Here is a 22,056-nt window from a genome sequence, read left to right as displayed (position 1 = left end):
TATCTCTACTTTTTATTAACGCATATATGTAATTACTGTAAGATAAAGGTATTTAGTAGGACGTAGGGCATATAGTGCGCCTGTCTGCTGTCTATAAGGAGGCCTGCTAGTTCCCTTCTAAGGCTAAGACTACTTAGTAAATTGTAGATTGCACGCTTAGTGCTTATAGCATGCTGCTGTAGCATAGGGTTACATAGGTTCTGTGTTAGAAGCTACTTACAACTACAATAATCTAAAGGGCATACAAATCTAACCTAACAGGCTATCTAGGGGCTAACACCATATTCTACATTATTAGACGCAACTTCTACTAGAAGGGGATATTATAGGACGTTTAGTATTATGTCTATAACTACTACTATTTTAGTGTATATGTGTTACAGCGCTAACAGCAGGGCTTACTCTATCTATTACCTATTACTAACTGTTTTTAGTCCTAGATTTCTATAGACTTTATAGTTAACCTCTCTTAGACTAATAAGAACGCACTGCGCTATCTTTTAGTTATTACAGATTGCCTTTCTAAGTATGTGTAGCTTAAGGCAATAACTTCTATAACTACAGAATATTGCGCTAAGGTCTTCTGTAATATGTAGTAGTAGTTCTAGGGCTTTCCTAGCTCTATAATCTTAGACTACGGCTTAGACTAGCTAGGACATTTTTAGATAACACTATGTAGCCTTATAGGGGTAGACTAGCTACTTTCTACAGCTTACTACCTCTAGACAGACAGAGGGACAGAGTGTGCTAACTAAGAGGTTTAGGCAGTCCTATAGGTTATAGTTAACTTTAAACAGGATAACTAGCCTAACTGTCTTCTAGCCTACTAACTAGCACTTAATAATTATAACTCTTTAGTTACTAGGGTTAGTTCTAATCTACTCCTCTATAGGTATAATGTAGACCTCCTACAGACAACAGTGCTACTAACTATTAGCTAGAACACACTACAGGGACAGGTAGTCTATTTTCTAAACTACCTTTAGCAAGGTATATAGCTTACCTAGGCAGCTATAGCATAGGTGTAATAACGCACCTAGAACATAACAGACTGCAGCTATAGGCCTGTAGAGCAGTACTACGTAGGAGATAAGGTGTAGTTTTCCCTCTACAACGTAAAAACTAATAGGCTAAGCTAGAAGCTAGACTAGTTATAAGCCTAGTACATAGTAGTTGCAGTTCCTACCCCTCTAATAGTTACCCTAAATTTGCTAGGTAACCTCTACAAGACAGTGCATGTTAACCTACTAGAACAGGCAGCTTCTAACCTATTACTAACACAGCGCCTGTAGGAAAGTAGACTAGGCCTGCTAGTTATCCTAGAGGAGGACAACCTAACCCTAGCTAAATAGGAGGTAGAGTCTATTCTAAAAGAAAAGAGGGCTTGCAGGCAGAACAAGTTACAGGTTCTAGTTAAATAGAAAGGATATATAAAGCTAATATAGAAACTGCTAGAAGCATTATAAGATATAAAGGCCTAGAAGGCCTTTACAGCAATACACACAGCACGTAAGAAGTAGATATAGAGAAGAAGAAACTTTTTTATATATAATAACCTTTATAGGGTCCTATTAGGAGTTACTATGTAGGGTATAAGGCCTAGCGCAGAAGGGCTTAGGAACCTTATAGCAACAGCACACTACCGCCTTACTTACATACTACCTAGCAACTAGCAGTAAGCCTTAAAACTTAAAAAAGATAATGTTATTTATAGATAAGGAACAATAGGTAGTAGTAGCTGTATCTAGGGCCTAGTTCTATGTGTTGCAGCAGCAGCAGTTAACCTTATAGTTATTATTACCACCTTCTATATCTACCTTAATAGTGCTGCTACGCGTTAACTATAATATTTCCTTAAAGTTGTAGTTAGGCGTGCGCAGCTCTATAGGGGAAGGTAAGTAGTAATAGTAGGTAGGCGCATGCAGCTCTATAAGAGAGGGGAAGCAGCAATAGTAAGGGGGCGTAGGGGACCTTACAAGGGAGGGAGAGCAGCACTAGCATAGGGGCGTAGGCAACTCTGCAGAGGAGGGAGAGCAGCAACAGTAGGGTGGCAAGCAGAACTAGCAGATAGACAGGCGACGCTTATTAGGGGAGTTAGAGCAGTAGCAGCAGGACAAGTAGGATGCTAGGGCGTACTCTAGGCAGCAGTAGGGCGTAGTAAGTAGGCGCTTAACTTAGTTAATAGCGTCCTTTAGATCTAGTTAGCTACGCACCTAATATAGACAGAAATTCTTATAGTAGTATAGGCCTAGACTGCCTCTATACAGTTTATGCGCTTAGTCTAGGACTAGAAGGCTAACCCTACAGCAGCTACAAACTGTTAGAGGTAGGCGTCTAGCTAGTTGCTACTACAACGCCTAGACAACAGCGTAGTAGGTAGAGCAACCTAGGTACTAGGCTTAGCAGGGGAACAGGCAGCGTAAGCAGAGGTTAACTGCTTTGCCAGCGTAGGGTTAGCTAGGGCTAGGTTAAGTATAGCCTTATACACCTGCTAGTGCTTATAGTAGGTACCTAATAAAATTATTATATTAGAAAGGATAACCTATAGTAGTAATAAGGGGGTAACTTATAGTAGAAAATAGGCTAACGCCTCTAGTTAGCTTTATTACTATCTATACTCTAGGTGCTAGGTGTCTTAATATAGGCGTTACTAGCGCGTACTAACACCTTAGCTACTATTAGTTAGAAATAAGGGGCTAGAACAGGAATACGTATATTAATATACTACTTAAAATTATACTAGGTATAGTAGAGCTTAGTATTTATAGTAAACAGGTTGTTATTATAAATGTAAACGCGCTTACGCTTAGCACAGGTACAACAGGTCTTACTAGCGCCTAGAACGCAGTTAGCTGTAGAAGAAATTAGTAAGTAAGTAGACCTATGATAGACGTAGGCACTTATAAGACTAACTAGTAAAAATAGTAAGAAGGTAGTAGGGGCCGCACAGGACAGCGCTGGTAGAAACAGGGACTAAGTCCTTATTGTCTAAGTTACCCTTAACTTTGTAGTTACCTATATAACAGTAGTAAGCTTTCTATATATATAGTTAGGCCCTATAACTAGATTAGAAACTATAGATAAGAAATACTGCAGGTACGTTGTAGGCAGAGGGGAGGGACTGTAGCAGACTACAACCGCCCCCTCTAGGAGGACCACTAGCTTCTTAACTAAAAGCCTAATAGCTATAACTAGAGGTAACAACAGATATAGCAGGTAGGGTAAGGGCTTATATAAAAAGTTAGGTAGGTGTATTATAGGCAGGTTAGGTAAGAGCGTAGAGTAGTACAGTGTCTAACTTAGGCAGGTATGCTAGATAAAACAAAAACAACCTAGGTGCACGTAGGGACTACCCTAGGTAAACTACAGACTAGACTAGTAGCTAACCTACTAAGAGGTAGGCCCTTACGCAACTACAACTAGCTCTAGGGTTTACCTGCTACTAGCGTCCCTCTAATCTATGTAAAACGTAGAAGAGACCTTACAAAATATATTTAGCTAGGGAGAGATAGGGAAAGGAGGTATGTTATAGGCTTAGACCTTGTCTAAGCCTTAAGTAAGATAGGGTAGTTACGTGCCCTATAGACATATTAGAAGGACACGTAATGTGTTACCTTCTTAAGAGATATAATACTATATCGACCCTTATTGCATCCTACCCTAAGGCTAGTCCTTAACATTATCCAACCTAATCTGTTACAAAAGTTTTCAGATTTACAGAGCACAGACCACCCCTACAATAACAATCTTATCTTATCTTATCTTCTAAGATCTTACTAAATAAGAACATAACAACTAACAAAACATCCTATCCCTACCAGATAGCAACAAGCCTTTCCTTAGCTTTCTGCTTTTAACCCCTTCTTTCTACTCCTAGAGGTCTACAAGTAAGGCTAGTAAGAATAGAACAAAGGCAAGATTAGTAAAGCTAAGACTGCCTTTTCCTTGTTTTTCAGCTCCAAAAAGCAGATAGAGACTAGGTACCTCTTTCTATGCAAAAACAAGCTCTCTTCTAGTAATTTCTTAGTTATTTTATTTTAAAAAGAGAAGGAAAACCCCTACCTAGGACCAGGACCTAGGACTATAGAACTGGAACCACTACCTAATAGAGATCACTCTCTAAACACAGGGACAATAGAAATAAGCCCCCCTAGCTCCCTAACCCCTCTAGGAGAGATATACTAACCTACACTAATCTCTAGACCTCTGTCTATACCCTTATTGTTAACACTACACCTACAATCTACTCTAGGAATACACTAACCTAGTATATTTAACAGAACTATAACATTACCTCTACCCTCTGCTCCCTCTAAACTACCAGCTAGTAGACCTGCTACTCTAACAGCACCTAGGCTTCCCCCATTCTAATTTAACATAGCTACTAGGCCTATAAACTAAGCTTCTATTACTAAGACAGTAAAAGAAGCTCTATCTATTACCAGGATAATGGTTATCTAGGCTTCTTCCCTAGCTACCTTAAATAAAGAACAATTAAACCTTCTAGACCTTCTAGAAATCTTCTAAGACTACACAGAAAACAACAGAATAAACAAATAAGGCCTCTCTATCCTAGCGTCCTAAGTGTCTAACATTAAAACAGTGTCTAAATTAATTAAAATAAGAGCAAAACTCCTTTAAAAACCTACCCTAGCTACTAAGACTCCTACTATTTAACCTTCTACCTAGCCTACCTTATACGCAACTGCAGCTTTAGCTAACCTTCCTAAGAATACAGACTAGTAAACAGTTATAAAGAAGAAGTAACCTACTATTATAAAGAACTCTCTAAGTATACGCTACCTAGTTCTTACACTAAAGTAAGAACTACCCTCTTTTGCCCCTCTAGAAATGCGTAATACTTTTAATAAGGCCTTTATAGATAAAGGGGAAAGCCTCCCTATAATTGCCTCTACTAGCCTAAGCAGAAGGAACAACATTATTCTTACTATAACGCCCTCCTTTACAGCAAAATACCTACTTAAAAACTAAGTAATCTAGCAATTAGTTACTACCTATAAGGAAGCCCTTCTAATAGAACTATAGCATATAGTAATTGTAACAGAGCTTGGAGGACTATACTCAGGTAATCGATTGATTTAATTAGTGTCTATATATTTGATGTGTAACGTGTTGCTTAAGTACAAAGGAAATTTGGTTATCACGTGATCTCGCTTACTCAAGCTTTGTGGGCAACCCTCAGGAGCTCAGTGGTTAATTGTGGAGAAAGGAGCCACTTAACAATAATCCGCAAGCTCGATTAGATAGGGGAGCACCCTATTAGTCATCCACAGGCTCGGCTGCGCGACACACCCCCCAGGTGATCCCAGCCAGGATCGCCTGTCTTCTGAGAGCTGCTGCGTAGGTAATCAGGCTCTCAAATTCTTAAACCAGATTTCCGAGCTTGTGGTTAGTAGTTTTGATGCTCTCTAGTGGTCTTGGTTTGATCGTAACCTGTTGCTGACTCCAATTGTTCTGCCAAGCGGCTGAAGTAGGTGGCAGACGCTCGTTTAGCTGCAGATTCCTTGTTACTAAGCTGCTAAGTATCCTTTCCTATGCTTGTTTCTTACAAACCTTATTAGATGAGAGGGATAGTATAGACCAGTAATTGTCTATTTGCTATTAAGCCAGTAACGTCGTGCTGCCTAGAGAAAGTCGCATTCACTCTCACTTTTACTAGGCGTTTTGGAGATCTATATAACCAGCTCACCCGCTTGTTTTTCTCTGTTTCTTTAACTATCTCTATTAACATGGCCGTAAGTATACCAATTGCTGGTTTTGCGCTCCTTAGACCTACCCCACATGCTTCTTTGTTTTTTTTACTAGGTTTGCGTTTCCTCTGTGGTTGTGATAGCTTGGGGGAGCGTCTATTCAAGCTTCCTGTCTTTGTTTACCAGCTCTTTTAAGTAGTTTTATTAGCTTTAGCACTTTCTATAGCCTTAAAGGCTTTTTTAGACAGCGTCTGTTTAAGCTTCCTGGCCTTGTTTTACCAGCTCTTTTTAGAGGTTTTGCTGACTTTGGCCTATAGAGAGAACCCAAATTCAAGCGCCTTGCGCGCACCGCCGCCGCTACCGCCGCCTAAGCTGCTGCCCGTGCCGCCAGCGGCTCTGCCGCGCCCGTGCCCACACCCACAACCACGACCATGACCACGACCACGACCACGACCGCGCCTGAGCCTGCGCCTGCAGCTTCGGCTGCTCCTTCTGCTGCTGCTGCTGCTACTGCCGCTGCTGCCGCCCTTACCGCCGCCGCCTATGCAGCCTCGCTGCCGCCGCCGCCACCTCGCGCGCTGCCCGCGCCCCCCCACCAGCTCGCGACCCGTCGCAGGGCGCTCGCAGGATCATTCCCTGCGAGCGCTGCGTCAACGCGCTTATAGTGAACAGTTTAGTGCCTGTGTGCGTCAATCGTGTTAGTAGGCAGGGAAGGCGCTGCTGGCGTTGCGCCTAAGGGCATTTGTGCCGCCCCCTATAGGTTTTGTTTAAATAGCGCTTGTAAATAGTAGTCTGACAGCTTATTTAGCAACATCCGCCTTAAGCCCTTTAGGATCGAGCTGGTCAACAAGCTTGTTTGCTTGGGTGGAGTGACGACTTCCGTAAGCAATTATAACTTGTTGTTTTTTATTAGCTAACGAGCTTATAGCAGGCGACTAATCTGCGCTGCGCTCTCTGTGTGGTGAAGGGCCTGATCAAGGATGGGTACTTCTTCTGAGTACCCTCCTTGGTCGGGTCAGGTTTTGGAGCTGCTAGATACCTATAGGGAGGGGGCTGTCCTCCCTATACATAGTTTAAAGAATTTGCTAAGCCCTATAGCTGTTAGTTAAGCGCTTAAAAGAGCTGCCACCGGTAGTTACAGGTGCTCTTTTGCCTATTTAGGGAGGGGGTTGTCCTCCCCAGCAATACCACGATCTTCTACCTCTCCCTTGACCTGCTCTTTTTCTATGTGATTGATGCTAAACAGGTTCAGGTGTGAGACAAAGCGCTTGTGAGCCTGTCTGGGGAGCGCTTTTGTGAGACCGTCGGCTGGCATCTCGCTCGTTTTGAGGTACGTTACCTGGAGATTTCCCCTGGCGTACTCTTGTTTTAACCACATATTCTAGATATCTACATAGCGCAGCCGAGTAGTAAGCTGCTCGCTCTCTTCTACTACTAATCGGATTGTTTGTTAGTTGTCGCAGAAAATCTCCTACAGCACCCCCAAGTCTAGCTGAAGTTCGTGTAGAAACCGTTTAAGAGCTGCTGCTTCCTTAGCCACATGCTCTAACGCTAACAACTCAGCTTCAGTGGTTAAAGTCGTCACTGTTGATTGACGTGCTGCTTTCTAGATAATTGGACTACCAAAGAGCTGCACGATATACCCCTGAGAGGAGCGTCTAGTCTCCTAATTGTCGGCAAATGACGCGTCCCCACAGATGAGCAATTGGCTGCCTTGGTGAGCTCTGTACCGTATCCCCAGGTGCTTCGTTCAATAGAGGTAAGCCATAACCTGAGCTGCTGCCTTGAAGTGAGCAGCTCCTGGATTTGTAAGATGATAGGACAGCTGAGAGGCGGCATACGCTACATCTGGTTAGATCATAATTGCTGTGTAGAGGATAGATCCCACCTGCTCTTAAAACGCTTTAACTTCTTGCTTTAAAGCTTGCCTGTTATGCTTAAGTAGCTCTTCTATCAGGAAGGGGACTGTTAGGAAGGATCCCTTCTCTACTACTCCAAATTTGGTAGCGAGCTTGTCAATATAGGCGTCGTGCGCGAGTGTAATAGTTCTAGCAGTTCTGTCGCGGATAATACGCACTCCCAGAAACCATTCAGCAGCTCTATAGTCTTCTATCTGGTATTTGGCCATTAATAAGCTTATAAGATGCTTTGCAGCAGCTTAATTGTCCTTATAATAGGCTAGCAGAATATCGTCTATATAGAACAGTAGCACTATCCGGCGTTCAGCGTTATAGAACAAGCAAGGTTCCTCTTTTAACGCGATTAGGCCGAGCTTCTGGAGAGTGGCTGAGAGCTCTTTGTACCATAGAACCAGCGAATCACGTAACCCATATAGAGCCTGTAGAAGTAGGACTACCTTCTTAGGTTTTGTGAAGCCATCTGGCAGCTCGCAGAGCACTTAGGGTTGGTCCTGGCGGCTTGCGTTGAGAAACGCGCCTGCAACGTCATACTAATGGAGCTCCAGGTCAAACTGGGCAGCTATCGCCACCATGGTGCGAAAAGACCTGGAGGCGAGCGTCGTGGCGTAGGTTAAGACGATTGAATCCTTGGCCTGTAGATCTCTGCGTACACAGATCCTTACCTTACATTTAAGGAAGTAACTATCTTAATCCAGCTTATATGTGAAGACCTATTTAAGCGGCAGAGGCCTAGCTAAGGCGCTCGCTCGGTCTATTTCTTTCCAGGTTCTCTTTTCTATGAGTGTGGCTATCTCTTTCTTACAAGCCTGGCGAAATAGAGCTCCTAGTGGGTAGTGGGCGAGATCCTTCCATTTCTTTGGCAAAGGTGGGAGCTCGTCACGGTGCGTGCGCTGCTCTGAAGGGATTTTTTCCTTCTTTAAGACAGACGCCGCGAGCACCGCGTGGATGGTAACAAGCTCTCTTCTACTTATGCCATATTTGTTCGCATGTTCAAACAGTAGGTGGATAAGCCAGGAGTACCCGTGCTTTCTTATAGAGCTTATTACTAAGTACTGTCCTGCTCTATCCTTATAATCATTAGCAGGTTCATTGCGCTCGCGGTCATCTATCCGGCGGCTCCGCCTTGTGGCTGGACCCCAGACTCTCTGTTAATACAAGCGTCTTGTTACTGCCTTATCTGCTCCTGTTGTCCTTTAAGAAGGTATTAGAACAATCAGTAATGTGGGTCTTGGTGGATCTTCTTCCTTGAGATCCTCGTTATCTACTGGCGCGCTCCCTTCCTGATCAGGTAAGTGCACTTCCTGTGAGCTGTTAGTTAGATTCTCCTCTTTAGGAGCTTCCCCGCCTAAGGCTAGTGGCTCTGGCTCGGGCGTTGGGTCGGGGGATGGGAGGCCTGTTTCTCGGTGTCGTTCTGCACGGATCTCTAGCGGCTTGCCAGCCAAGCTTGCTGCGCGTACAGTCTCTGTCTTAGGAGCTCCTTCGTTACTAGACTGGCCATCTAGCAATTGAGATTGCTCCCAAGTGTCACCCCCAAGCTGATGCTTAGAGGACTCGCCGAGCGTCAGGTCTCTGTTAGGGAGCTTGATTGCTTCTCCTGCGTTTGTAATCTCGCCAGGTTCATAGAGGATTTCCACCACCGCCTCTGCTTCTTCAGCGCTTATAGCAGTAGATTCATCTGCTCTATTATAAAAAAGCTCCTTGTTAAAGGTTACGTTACGCGTTGTTATAACCTGGTTAATTATAGGGACCTATATCCGATAGATGTTAGATGCTTGGTACCCTACAAGGTAGCCAATATGCCCCCTTAGAGTGACTTTAAAGCCCCTCTAATTACGCCCAGCTGCTTGTTCCTTGTTTAAGGGGTAGGCTTGGCAGCCGTAGGCGTAAATCCCGCTCCAATCGGGTCTTAGATCTGCTGTTGCTACCCTCACCTGCTCTGGCTTATACTATCAGAAATACTAAGTAAACTAGAGATCAAGCTCCTTATTTGGGCTCCGTAGCTTGTGTGCGTGCGATAGGCTCATGTTATAGAGCTATGCCGCCGCTACAACAATCTCTGGCCAGAGCTTCTAGGGTAGATTTGCTCCGCTCCTCATCTTGATAGATTTTATGATTATCTCTTAACCAGCTCTTTCTGCTCCTCTATTTGGCTTGTGTGTGTATAGAGGAGAGGGATCTATATCTATTCCCTGATTAAGCGCCCAGCGCTTATATGCTGAGCTCCCTTTCCACAGGAGTGTTGCTGTGTCATTGTCTTGGCTGATTTTGCAGATTTGGAGCTTGTACTAGGTACGTACCTAGCTTATAAAGTTCGTAAGGACCTGTAAGATCTCTAGTTGCGTTTTACCTTGTAAAGTAAACACAAAGAGCTTCCCACTATAGTACTCCTTGATCACAAGCGTCCATAATTCGCCTCCCCTGCCTAACAGCATATTAAACAGGTCCCAGCCAACTCTCTAAAACAGTCGTGCTGGTCTCTCTCTCTTTCTCCGTGATATTACTTGCTTGGCGTGGGTTGTTGAGCAAATCTCACAATCTTTTTGGAGCGTCCCGTTGATACGCACGCCGCGCGCCTTTGTTACCAGCGCTTGAAGAGCCTCTAGGCCTAGATGACCAGCTCGGGCGTGCCATAGCTGTTCAGGCGAGCTGCGTGGGTAAGATTCATAGGATCGCTTTGTTGTTACTGCGTTGAGGATGGGAGGATAGAGAGAAAGTGGCTTATATTTAAGGAAAGTGAGGTTGTAAGCGCGCTTAAGAGTAGCACATACAACGCTCCTATTAAGATCTTTAATATATCCCACACGAAGAGAGCTGTCCAGACCTAGGTACCAGACTCCTTTCTCTTAGAGGCGAGCTTCTAAGATTATGTTAACATAGAATCCTTCCACAACTACAACGTTCTAAAGGAGCAGGTCCTTAGTGTATAGGCCGCGCTTTCTGTACAGAGCGTTCTTAAACAAGCAAGCTCCTTGTCCGGATATGGGGAGCGCCTGGGTACCTGCTTCCACCGTGTCGGTGGGCCCAGCGGGGCGGAAAGATCCAGGTACCAGCCGATTAGCGCTGTTAACTAGGTGCGTAGCAGCTCCATTGTCCAAAATAGTACTATCTATTAATAGATGAGCGTTGAAATCCATAAGGTTGTATACCCCAGATCCCACGTTCTCCACTAGATTTGTTATTAATTTTGGATTAATTAGAGCTGCTTAGACGTTGCCAGGAAACTCCACTTTCTTGGTTTAGCTAGTGGCGGCTGAAGTAATAGCTAATGGAGCGTTTGCAGTCCATCCAAGCCGCTCTATTGCCTTTTGGGTTTCCTTGTGCTCTTGGTATCTGAGCCTCTGGCGAGTCTCTTGCTTGTTCTTTTTGCTTATCTGAACAGGTGGTAAGGAGCTCCCTCTAACAGCAGTTTTGAGGAAACGGCAATTAGTAGGCTTCTATTTGTGGGTCTTGCCTTTTTGTTTACAAGGGCAGACGTATCCTAAGGAGCTGCTGGCGTTGTTCCTAGAGCTCCCGCCCGCGTTATTTTGGCCAGATAGAGCGTCTGAGCAGGTACTAAAGGTCGCGAAAACGCCTAGGTTATCTTTACCTGATCTTATGGTATACTTATATATTAACCTACTAAAGACCCTTAAAACCTGGTCTAGATTAAGCGTTTTAAGCCCTAGGATACTGTCCTGGATGATCCTTTAGCTCATTGTGCGGGCCCACTCTGGGGCGATCTGGTGGCTTAAGGCATCTAAGAAGTCTTGTACGGCAAGCTCCCTAGTAACCTTAGAGAGCTTATATAACTTGGCTCGCATATACAGGTATAACTATTTCTGATACCAATCCTGTGGAGCAGCTCGGCCTTGCCTAGCAGCTCCCAGGTGCTGCCTGTACTCCGCTCTGACCTGGTTTTTGGTGCTTATATCCGTTAGAGCGAGCTCCTCCTTTAGGGCTTGTACAAGCGATTGTAGCATTATAGTGTTTTAGGTAACAAGCTTCACTATTACTGGTGACAGGATTGCTGGGCTTACTGTGGTATTGACCTAGTTCTAGAGCTTCTAAAGGCGCTCGGCCTTAGCTGCCTACTTGCTCGCTCTTATTTTGTACCTAAGGAGCTCTTAGTTGTAGGTCTTAAGGATCGTTAGGCCTGCGGGAGGCTCGTCGGGTTGGACGCTCTGGGCTTGGGTCGATTAAGCCGGCGGTCAGGTGGGGGCGGAGCCTATAATAGGTAGCCTAGGGGCTCCATTGTGCATCCCTAGGGCGTCTTTGGCGTCTAGATCCACTAAATCCCATACGTTACAAAGCTTGGCGTGCCACATAAGTTAAATAAACCAATTAGGCTAATTAGACCTTGATTTGAGTTAATAGGGTCCTGTTAGGATACCTAAGAGAGCTTAAGTATTATAGTTAACTAGCTCGCCTATAGTAGCAGTTGTGGAGTTAGGATAAAAAAGATAATTAGGCAAAATTGGAGCGGTTAAGCAATGTCCAACAAGCTCGTTGCTGAGTGCGCAGGGAGATCTACTGTGCTTAGGAAGCCGGGCTTATAACTGTAACAGAGCTTAGAGGACTATACTTAGGTAATTAATTAATTTAATCAGTGTCTATATATTTAATGTGTAACGTGTTACTTAAGTATAAAGGAAATTTGGTTATTATGTGATCTTGCTTACTTAAGCTTTATAGGCGACCCTCAGGAGCTTGGTGGTTAATTGTGGAGAAAGGAGCCACTCAACAATAATCCGCAAGCTCGATTGGATAGGGGAGCACCCTATTGGTCATCCACAGGCTCGGCTGCGCGACAGTAATCCTACACAACATCCCTACGTCTCTAGAAACAAACTAGGACCTAAGAGGTGCTTAAGTTAGAAATAAATACCTTTAACAAAGGCCTAATAATAGTAGGAAACCTATATTAGCTAATAAGCTATAAAGAGAGATAAAAGTAATAACTAGGATCTGTCTGTGTAGCGTTTCTAATAGAAAAAGAAGTATAATAAGCTATATAGAATAGACTATACCTACTAAGAGCTAGTATAAGAGTAGAGAAGTTTATTACTACACCTCCTACTATATAATGCTAAAAATATTGGTAATTTAGATATATAGAGAATAGGTGCCTTAATAGCACTATATTTAAAATATGCGTAGACAAACACTTTATAACACTATATAAGTGTAATATATATAGTACTACAGGTAAAGTATTAGGACTTCTGCTAAGGTTAGATGGTAACCTACTAGTATGTGTCACAACCTACTAGTAGATTCTATTAAACCTAGTAGAACCTTCCTTTACTTACCTTTACTTTTACTTAAAGAGAGTATAGGCCTTACTACTATAAGTAGGCCTCTCTCTCTGCCCTCTTGTAGCTCGCTGTCTGCTATTTTGTTTACTCCTCTTTTAAATCTATTAGTTTACTAGATTGCTACTTTTATACTTATAAAGTCTGCCTTACATAATAGCAGACCTAACAGCTAAAAAATTTAGCTTTCTCTTAGGCTGCTGCCTTTGTTAAGCTAGTAGTTAGCTACTGCTGCTTAAGGTTGCACTAAAGTTTTAGTCTAGTAAGCTATCTCTTTACTAAGTATTAGCCCTATTTAGAGTTCTTTTCTTAGTCCCTACCCCTAACTAGCGTGGGTAGTAAGTGCCTGTTTTTAAGTACAAATTAGCCTCTCCTACGCGTCTTCTAAGTACAGATTACCTGTCTTTAACATTTAGTAGGCCAAATTGTTACTTTTTTTTTAGGCTCTAGAGTACTAGCCTTTTGTTTTACCTCCTAACTAACCAGCGCCTTTTAAGTAGTCCAGCGCCTCCCTTTAGCACCTTTTAAGTGGTCTAGTACCTATTTTTTTTAATCTACCAGCGCCTTCTAAGAGGTCCAGCGCCCCTAAGTATCCCCTACCCCTTTATTTTAAGAAACGCTTACTCCTTTGTCTTTCACTAACACACAGCTCTTTTACTAGAATTCGTCTTTTACTAACACACAGCTCTTTTACTAGAATTTGTCTTTTACTTACATATAGTACTTTTACTACTAAACATCTAGGCCCTACTAATACTTAAAGGCACTAGGTGCTCTGCTTCTCCTCTAACTACCTACTACTACTACACTTACCTTTACAGACATAACCCTTTAACTTCTACTAACATCTTTACATATTACAGCTATATTACTAACTAATAAGGATAATATTAAGCCTAACTCTATACTACCCCCTTAGCCTTCTTCTACTTCTACAAAGAAGACTTCTTACAACAAGTCTTACCTATGCTACCTAGAAACCCCTATAGATCCTAAGTACTTTAATTGCTAGGGTAGTAGTGCTATTTCTAATTACGTATAAGACTTTAGCTATAAGACATATAAAAAAGCTGCTACCCTAGGAACCTTTATTACATGCAGCAGCCTATCTGCTTTATCTGCTAATTAACTAAAGTCTTAGACATAGAAAGACAAGCAAGCTACTGTTAAAATAGAGGATACTGTTATAGAAATCTACTAGCCTACTCCCTACTCCTCTTAGGGACAGGCTTCCCTGCAGAAACTTACTAGCGCTACTCTAGGGCTATAGGAAGAATCCACTTACGCTAGCTAGTAGGACACCTCTACTCTAGCTCTACAGTTTTGCTATAAGGACTCTTTACGCGCTATATCCTCTTAGGTCCCTTTAAATAACAGTCTCTCCTAATAGTTTTAGCACCTTCCTACTACTATAGTTAAACACTTCCTAGTTAAATACTTTAGCCTAGGTAACTAACCTTTAGAGTTCCTTACTACGCTACTTACAGATTTTAACTTCTAGTCCCTTAATCCTCTTGTTCAGAATCTAGGGCTGCCCCTGCTGTCTGACAACTATCTAGATAGGTATTTTATGCACCTTACCTACAGACAATGCTCTGTACTCTCTACCTTCCTCCTAGGACTTCTTAGTAAGGTTAATAGCAGTCTACACGCGCTATCCTAGCAACTAAATAATAAGTAACTTAAGCTAGATTAGGCTAAGCACTTTTACTCCTAACTAATTAACTGTAATAATTAGACAGCCTCTTAACTAAACAACTTGCAAGCTAAGTTTACTTAGCATTAGCAGTAATCTACTTAACTTGCTTAGTATTACTAACAGCTTAAGCTAAAATCTAATTAAGGCTTAGCATAGGAATATCTGGGAGGCTAGGCTAATAACACTACTAACTAACCCCCCTCCTGCTTTAGACACCTCCTTTGCTCAGCTTAGTAGTCCTCTAATATTCCTAAGCCTAAAACACTAGGCTTAGTAGGCACCTACACTAGTATACTATTACAGTTACAGCTTTATAATAACATACCTGCTATAATAGACTAATTCTATACCCCTCTAACATAGGTTAAGGCGCCTTCTACATACACGCCACTAGGGAGCACTACCCTAGTTACTCTAACTTCTACTCTAGCCAGCGCTTATTAATTCCTTTAGTCCTTAGACTAGTATAATAACTAACTAGACAAGGCTATAAAGAAACTGTCCTATTTTACAAGCCCTAAAGACAACTTTAATAATTAGTTGTTTAACTGCTTACACTTTATACGTGCTAATAGTTAGAACTATTAATATCCTATAGACTAGGCTAATTTCTTCTTAATCTACACTAAAGAACCCGCCTACGCTCTTCTACAGGATCCCTCTAGTTTTACCTGCTGCTACTCTAACCCTATAGATTGTATCTATTATCTATAGGAAGTTTATAGAGATAAGGATATCTATAGTTTAGCTAAACGCGCCTTTAACCTGTTTACATTCCTATAATACCCTAGCCTAGAAATTGCTAATATTACTATAGCGTTTTTAGTCTTCCGCACTAAGATAGAATATTTTGCTTAGCAACTTAACTAGACACTAGAAACATATTACTATTAGCTGCAGACTAAATCCCTAATTTTACGTAATAATAGATAGCTAATGTTGCCTGTAACAAATTACTGTCTAGGCTACGTAACTACTACAACTAGCCTAACACCTTCTTCTGCAACTACGCTTATATTCCTTCTAAGGTTAAGAATAAGGATATCTTAGGAGATAGGCAGAATTGTTTTAGTCCTTATAACTGTCAGGCCACTTACAAAAACACTACTACTATCTCCCTAGGGTTGCCTGCTGTTCTTTAACCTGCACTAAGCTAAGAGAACAAGGATACCTGCTAGCGTTAACCTAAGGAGACTAGTTTTACAACTAATACATTTACATGTTTTAACTACAGAACTAAGGGTTATAAAGCAAATTAATGCCCTACTCCTCCTAAGCCTAAGACCTACGCTGCACTAGCAGCTGTACCTAAGGACTCTACTACAAACTAACATATCTCTACAGACTAATTCCTACTATTAGACAGTAAAGATAACAAATTTAACTCCTTAGACAAATACGCCTCTAATTTAGAAAACTAGGTACCTAAGATAATAGTTACTACCTAAGGACTATTTCCTAATAAGTGCGCTCTTTTAACCCTTTTATACCCTACTTAGACACTACTAAGGCTAGCTTAATTATTTGTTAGGTTAATACTACCTAGATAACTACTAAGAAACCTGTTTAGACAGGCAGCTAATTAGCTTTTTAGGCTTCCTTAGGCTACAACAAAAACGCCCCTTATAGTGTCTACACACTAGCAGACAATAGCGCTAACGCTAGCTTTATCTCTAACACCTTCTTAAAGGAAACAGGCGCCCTTTAGCTTATTCCTCTAATAACACCTATTGTCTATTAGGGATACAACAGCAAACCTGCAGAAACTATTATATATTAAGTAGAGTTTTACCTTAAAATTAACTTATACCTTAAGCGTACTAGCGCCTATGTTATAAATAATTATAGATCTTTTTACCTAATCCTTAGATTTAGGTAGAGGGCTATTTAAAACCCTACTATTTCCTGGCAAAACTGCTCTATTACCTTTGCAGACAAGTATTGTTTACAGCACTATAACTTAACTACTTAAACCCCTACCCTACTTTGCAAAGGTTCCCTGCTAGATGCTAAGCCCCTACTACTATTAAAACCTAGTTCCAGCAACTACTACAAAGGGCAATCTACTTAACCTAAATCTATACTTTCTAGATTACCTTATACTTATACAGTATAAAAGATATATAATATCTATATTATATTAGCTTCTACAGTAAGGCTATATAGGAAATGTACTAATTACTCCCTTATCTTACTATAAAGACTTTAAGCTATAACTACTAGATACGCTTTAGCAGATACTAATTTTAATAAATTCTTCTAACTAAGCTAGGACCTGCCCCTTTCTAACTTACTTACCCCTAAAGAACTAAAGGAATACGCTAACTTTATTCTAATATTTAATAGGGAAGCTGCTAAAACTCTCCCTAACTAGAGTGACTTTAACTATAAAATAAAGCTTAAACCAGGTACAAACCCTCCTAATTATTACCTTCAACCTTTCTCTAGACAGCAAATAGAAGCTATTAAACACTACATTAAGGAAAACAAGGTATAAGGTTTTATTAAACGCTGCAACTCCCCTACTTAAAATAACCTGATTATTGTCGCTAAACCTAGAGGGGGCCTGCGAGTCTGTGTGGATTACTAGGAGCTTAACAACGCTACTATTAAGGACTAATATCCTATTCTATTTTTCGGCAAAACTATAGTATAACTTAACTAGGCAACTATATTTTTAAAATTTAATATTATCTATGCCTTTTATAGAATTTAGATAAAGCCTAGCTTAGAATAGCTTACAGCATTCTCTATATAGAAAGGTACATACTAGTATAAAGTTATACCCTTTAGACTATACAACACCCTAGCAACTTTTTAGCAGGCAATTAATAACTTATTATTTAAATATCTTAATTAATTCTGCACAGCATATTTAGATAACGTCTTAGTCTTTTCTAACTCCCTAGCTAAACACAAGGAACACGTTAAGAAAGTTCTTAGTAGACTTAAAGATTAAGGATTTTATATAGATCTAAAGAAATCTAAATTCTATAAGGAACGCGTTAAGTTCTTAGGTATAATTATTACTAACAACAGCATACAAATAAACCCTAACAAAATTAAAGCTATCTAAGATTAGGAGATGCCTAAAACAGTACCTAACATTCTCTCCTTTCTAGGTTTTACTAGATTCTATTAACATTTTATTAAAGGGTACTTGTTAATTACTCTCCCCTTAACACAAGCTGTTAAATCTACTGTTGTTTCTAGACCTTCTAAGAAAGATCCCTTAGTAATCTAATATTCTGTCTAGTACTAGGACTTTAAGCCTACCTAAGCCTATAAAGACGCCTTTTATACCTTAAAAAGCGCCTTCTAACTAGATATTATACTCTAACACTTTAATCCTACGCAGCTAGTTATTATCTGTACTAATTCCTCTAGCTAGGCTATAGGAGGAATTATAAAGCAACAGAATTAAAAAGGTAACCTGCAACCTATTGCGTTCTTCTTAAAAAAACACTTATCTGCAGAATGTAATTATAACATCTTTAATATAGAACTTATAGCTATTATTGAAGCCTTTAAAGAATAGGAACTAGAACCTATAGGCTCCCCTTATATAATATAGGTAATAATAGATTATAAGAACCTAAAAACCTTTATAAAGACTAAGAAGCTTAACTAACGCTAAGCTTAATAGTTACTGTTTCTCTCCTAGTTTAATTTTAAAATAATATACGCACCTAAACCTACAAATAGTAAAGCAGATATATTAAGCTAACGTCCTTAGGACATCCCTAGAGATAAACAAGATATATAGTTATTAGACACACACTAAATTATCCTAGGACTACGTAACCTAGACCTAGGAGTTACGCCTATAATACAAGCTACTCTATAAGCTCTCTCTCTTACTACTAGCAGACAACCTAAATTTATCTTACTAGAAGTTTAGGCAATAACATCATTCTACGCTACTTAGACACCCTTAGCAGAGCCTAATAACTTAGAAGATAACTTTAACCTAATAGACAACGTTTATAGGATATTGCTACTAGATTTACTACTATATCTAGAAGATCCCTAATCTACTAAAGATATACTTACTAACACATATGCAACTAATACAGCTACACAGAAAATCTTTTCTACTCTAGACAAAAATAACTACAAACTAAGCTCCTAGTTCTGCAAAAATAGCTACTATATCTCCCTAGCTAACTGTTACACTATTAGTGAAGGCTCCTCTAGACACCTGTTCCTAGACAAGACTTAGCTCTACATACCCCCTAACGCACAATTATAATGCTAGATATTTAACTTATACTATAACTACAAGATTATAGGCTATAAAGGTCCTAAAGCTACTTTGTATCTAATAATTAGGCGCTACTATTAGCCTAGTATGCCTTAGGTTATTAAAAAATATTACTAAGCTTATATAGTGTATAAATGTGTAAGGCCTTCCTAGGAAGCCTATAACAGTTTCCTTAAACCCCTACTAATCCCTAACGCTAGGTGGTTAGATATCTCTGTAGACTACATTTAAGATTTACTAGCTTTATCTCTTAACAGCTAATTATACACAAATCTGCTTATTATAGTAGATTGTCTTACTAAGCAGTAATACTTCTTCCTATTAGTTAGCCGCTCTTTAAAGGAATTTGCTTACTACTTTATAAAAAAATTTTGCCTCTATAGACTCCTGCGTACTATTATATCTAATTAAGGTACTTCCTTTATAAACAAATTCTAGAAAAAGGTTTATAAACGCCTTTAAATCTTAGCTAAGCTATTAACTTCTTATTACCTACAAACTAATAGTTAAACTAAATAAGCTAATTAAAGCCTTAAAATCTATTTGCGAAAGTACATTAACTTTACATAGAATAATTAGGCTTTATAGCTGTATCTTGCTAAGTTTTAAGCTAATAACACTATTAATATGTCTACTAGACTTATACCTTTCTTTATAGATCTTAGGTATTATTCTTACAGTAGTATACACCCTAGTAAAGACTATACCTAAATAGAACTATTATTAAAAAAAGCTTAAGACTAAATGTTACGTGCTAATAAGTTACTCTGCACCTACGCTAACCTTCTAGAATATCTACAGATTTAGCTTACCTAGGCATAATAAGAATAATAAGCCTAAGCTAATGCTTATTGCTAACAGACTCTAAAATACGCAGTTAGCAACCTAGTTTAGGTTTCCACACGCAACTAGAATACTACCTAGCCTTTAAAAAAACTAGACTATAAGTATGCTAGGCTATACTTAGTTACTTATGTTATATTTAATAGAGCTGCATATAAACTAGACCTACCTATAGATATAATATTAAAAGGCGTATTTCTAGTATTTTACCCTAACTTGCTCTAGGAAACAAGCTAAGACAATCTACTAGATTACGCACTACCTAAACTAACACCTATAGAGGTCACTAACAACTAGGGTTTAGTCTCTTAAGAATAGTACCATAACTTATTCTTTAATTACAGAAAGCAACGCAGTATATAGGAATACCTTATTAAATAGTCTAATAACCCTAAACCTACCTAGGAACCTGCTAAGCAACATCTTAACTACTACAACACTTTCTTGTTTTACTACAACAATCCTAACAAACTAGTTCCACTAGTACTCTAAATGCCAACAGACTAGGAGCCTCGCCTAAAAGACACCTTTAATAACAGCTAGTTTAGCAATCTTAATAAATCTAGTTAAAAAAAGATAGGCTAACAAAAGCAGATATATTACTTAACAGAATATTAGGCTACTTTTAATAGGCTCCTTTACAGGTTAAAAACACGCCTAAAGACACACTAAACATAATCTAGACCTGCTTAAGCTCGCCCTTAGGCTGCTACAGTTTAGCAATTAACTATTAATAAAGGTTAACCTTAAAGTTAAGGATAAATCTAGCTCTAATAAATTAATAAATCTCTTTGTACTACTCCCTTATATAAGCCCTAAATAGGGTAGAGTATAATTTTTGCGTTATAGAGTTTATACAGTAGAAAAAATCTTAGAGGTTATTTTTTTATATAAGGATTTAGGGAGACCTGCGTAATACCACTAAAGGCATATACCTTAATTACACTCTAACTACTAATAGGTTCTTATATAGGATTTCTATATCCTCTTTTCTTTTCTTTTTCTTTTACTCTTACTTAAAAAAAAACTGTTAGTATTAGACTCTTACAGTTACTTATACACAGACTTTAGCTTAAGAGACTTTGCTATTTATAAGAAGGGGCACGTGTTAGGACTTCTGCTAAGGTAAGATGGTAACCTACTAGTATGTGTTACAACCTACTAGTAGATTCTATTAAACCTAGTAGAACCTTTCTTTACTTGCCTTTACTTTTACTTGCAGAGAGCACAGGCCTTACTACTATAAGTAGGCCTCTCTCTCCGCCCTCTTGTAGCTCGCTGTCTGCTATTTTGTTCACTCCTCTTTTAAATCTATTAGTTCACCAGATCGCTACTTTTATGCTTGTGAAGTCTGCCTTACATAAAGCCTATGTACATACTATACCTAAATACATAAACTACAAAGAAGTATATATAGCAGATAGCATTTAATGTGTAGCCTATAAGGCTATAATAAACGCATAAATATATCTAGAATACTAGACAACCTAAGGATTCTATAAGTAAATCTAAACAAGAGTGTATAAGCTACAGAGAGCGCCTTATAACTTACAGTAGAACTAGCTATAGACCTTGTCTTAGTATAAGACCTATAGCTTACCCCTACTTAATAACTACCTTTAGACTACTTAGACATACGCTCTCTAAACCACCCTTCCTTTACATAAATCCTACCCCTACTATAGGACTACAGTATAAGGCCACGCGTTCTAGCCTACGTTCTTTGCTTAATGACAGTATAAATTACCCTAGCTACAGATTTAAGCCCTAACCTAGACTTCCTCGCTATTATAGTCTAGCAGGCTAGGTTAAACCTTACAATCTATAATATATACAACTAAACAAACGTATAAGGAATAATAACAGTAGAAAGAAAGCTTCTAAATAGCTAAACTCTGCCTAACTTAATCCTACTAGGGGACTTTAACACCTACCACCCTTAGTAGGACCCTACTATAACTACTATAACACTAAAAGCTAGTAGTTATATTACCTAGATAGAAGAGTAAAACCTAGAGCTACTAAACAACCCTAGTACAGATACCTTCTACAGGCTAAACATAAGTAGGGAAAGTGTTCTAGACCTTACCTTTGCTACACACAGGCTTACAAACTAGATAGAAGACTAGCAAACCCTAGCAGGTATAGGCTTAGACTACCTAGGCATCCTGTTTACAATTACTACGCCTAGAACACAGCTCCTAAACAACCCTACTCCCTAGTTTAACACTAAGAAGGCAGACTAGGACCTATTTTAAAGGAGCTAGTAAAGGAATTAGCAAAAAGCTCTGCTTTTAATACTATATGCTCTAGACTCTCTACTAGCATA

At 39.8% G+C, this 22,056-nt stretch overlaps 1 protein-coding gene across 1 annotated transcript, besides 34 other annotated features; it reads left to right on the top strand.

Annotated features, from left to right (window-relative positions):
- Positions 1 to 3,685: part of a mobile genetic element that runs on past the window's edge.
- Positions 3,680 to 5,056: a mobile genetic element.
- Positions 3,746 to 3,776: a tandem repeat.
- Positions 5,052 to 5,055: a direct repeat.
- Positions 5,056 to 5,310: a long terminal repeat.
- Positions 5,056 to 12,418: a mobile genetic element.
- Positions 5,057 to 6,128: a mobile genetic element.
- Positions 6,060 to 6,128: a tandem repeat.
- Positions 6,129 to 6,166: a tandem repeat.
- Positions 6,143 to 6,376, top strand: EKO05_0002010 (uncharacterized protein; the record flags this gene model as incomplete). Its single annotated transcript, XM_038946837.1, has 1 exon — positions 6,143 to 6,376. One exon carries the CDS (start codon positions 6,143 to 6,145, stop codon positions 6,374 to 6,376), a length of 234 nt encoding a protein of 77 aa, XP_038795471.1.
- Positions 6,167 to 6,294: a tandem repeat.
- Positions 6,167 to 12,417: a mobile genetic element.
- Positions 7,888 to 8,099: a mobile genetic element.
- Positions 12,161 to 12,418: a long terminal repeat.
- Positions 12,419 to 12,422: a direct repeat.
- Positions 12,419 to 12,820: a mobile genetic element.
- Positions 12,816 to 12,819: a direct repeat.
- Positions 12,820 to 13,082: a long terminal repeat.
- Positions 12,820 to 16,502: a mobile genetic element.
- Positions 12,820 to 21,088: a mobile genetic element.
- Positions 16,503 to 17,025: a dispersed repeat.
- Positions 16,719 to 16,761: a tandem repeat.
- Positions 17,399 to 17,781: a mobile genetic element.
- Positions 17,447 to 17,482: a tandem repeat.
- Positions 18,201 to 18,264: a mobile genetic element.
- Positions 18,346 to 18,545: a dispersed repeat.
- Positions 18,755 to 19,978: a mobile genetic element.
- Positions 20,094 to 20,297: a dispersed repeat.
- Positions 20,178 to 20,516: a dispersed repeat.
- Positions 20,524 to 20,642: a repeat region (potential rRNA).
- Positions 20,627 to 21,088: a dispersed repeat.
- Positions 20,833 to 21,088: a long terminal repeat.
- Positions 20,918 to 20,945: a tandem repeat.
- Positions 21,089 to 21,092: a direct repeat.
- Positions 21,089 to 22,056: part of a mobile genetic element that runs on past the window's edge.

This window comes from Ascochyta rabiei, chromosome 3 (genome assembly GCF_004011695.2).
Source record: "Ascochyta rabiei chromosome 3, complete sequence".
NCBI lineage: Eukaryota > Fungi > Ascomycota > Dothideomycetes > Pleosporales > Didymellaceae > Ascochyta > Ascochyta rabiei.
This window is presented reverse-complemented; position numbering and strand designations above follow the sequence as displayed.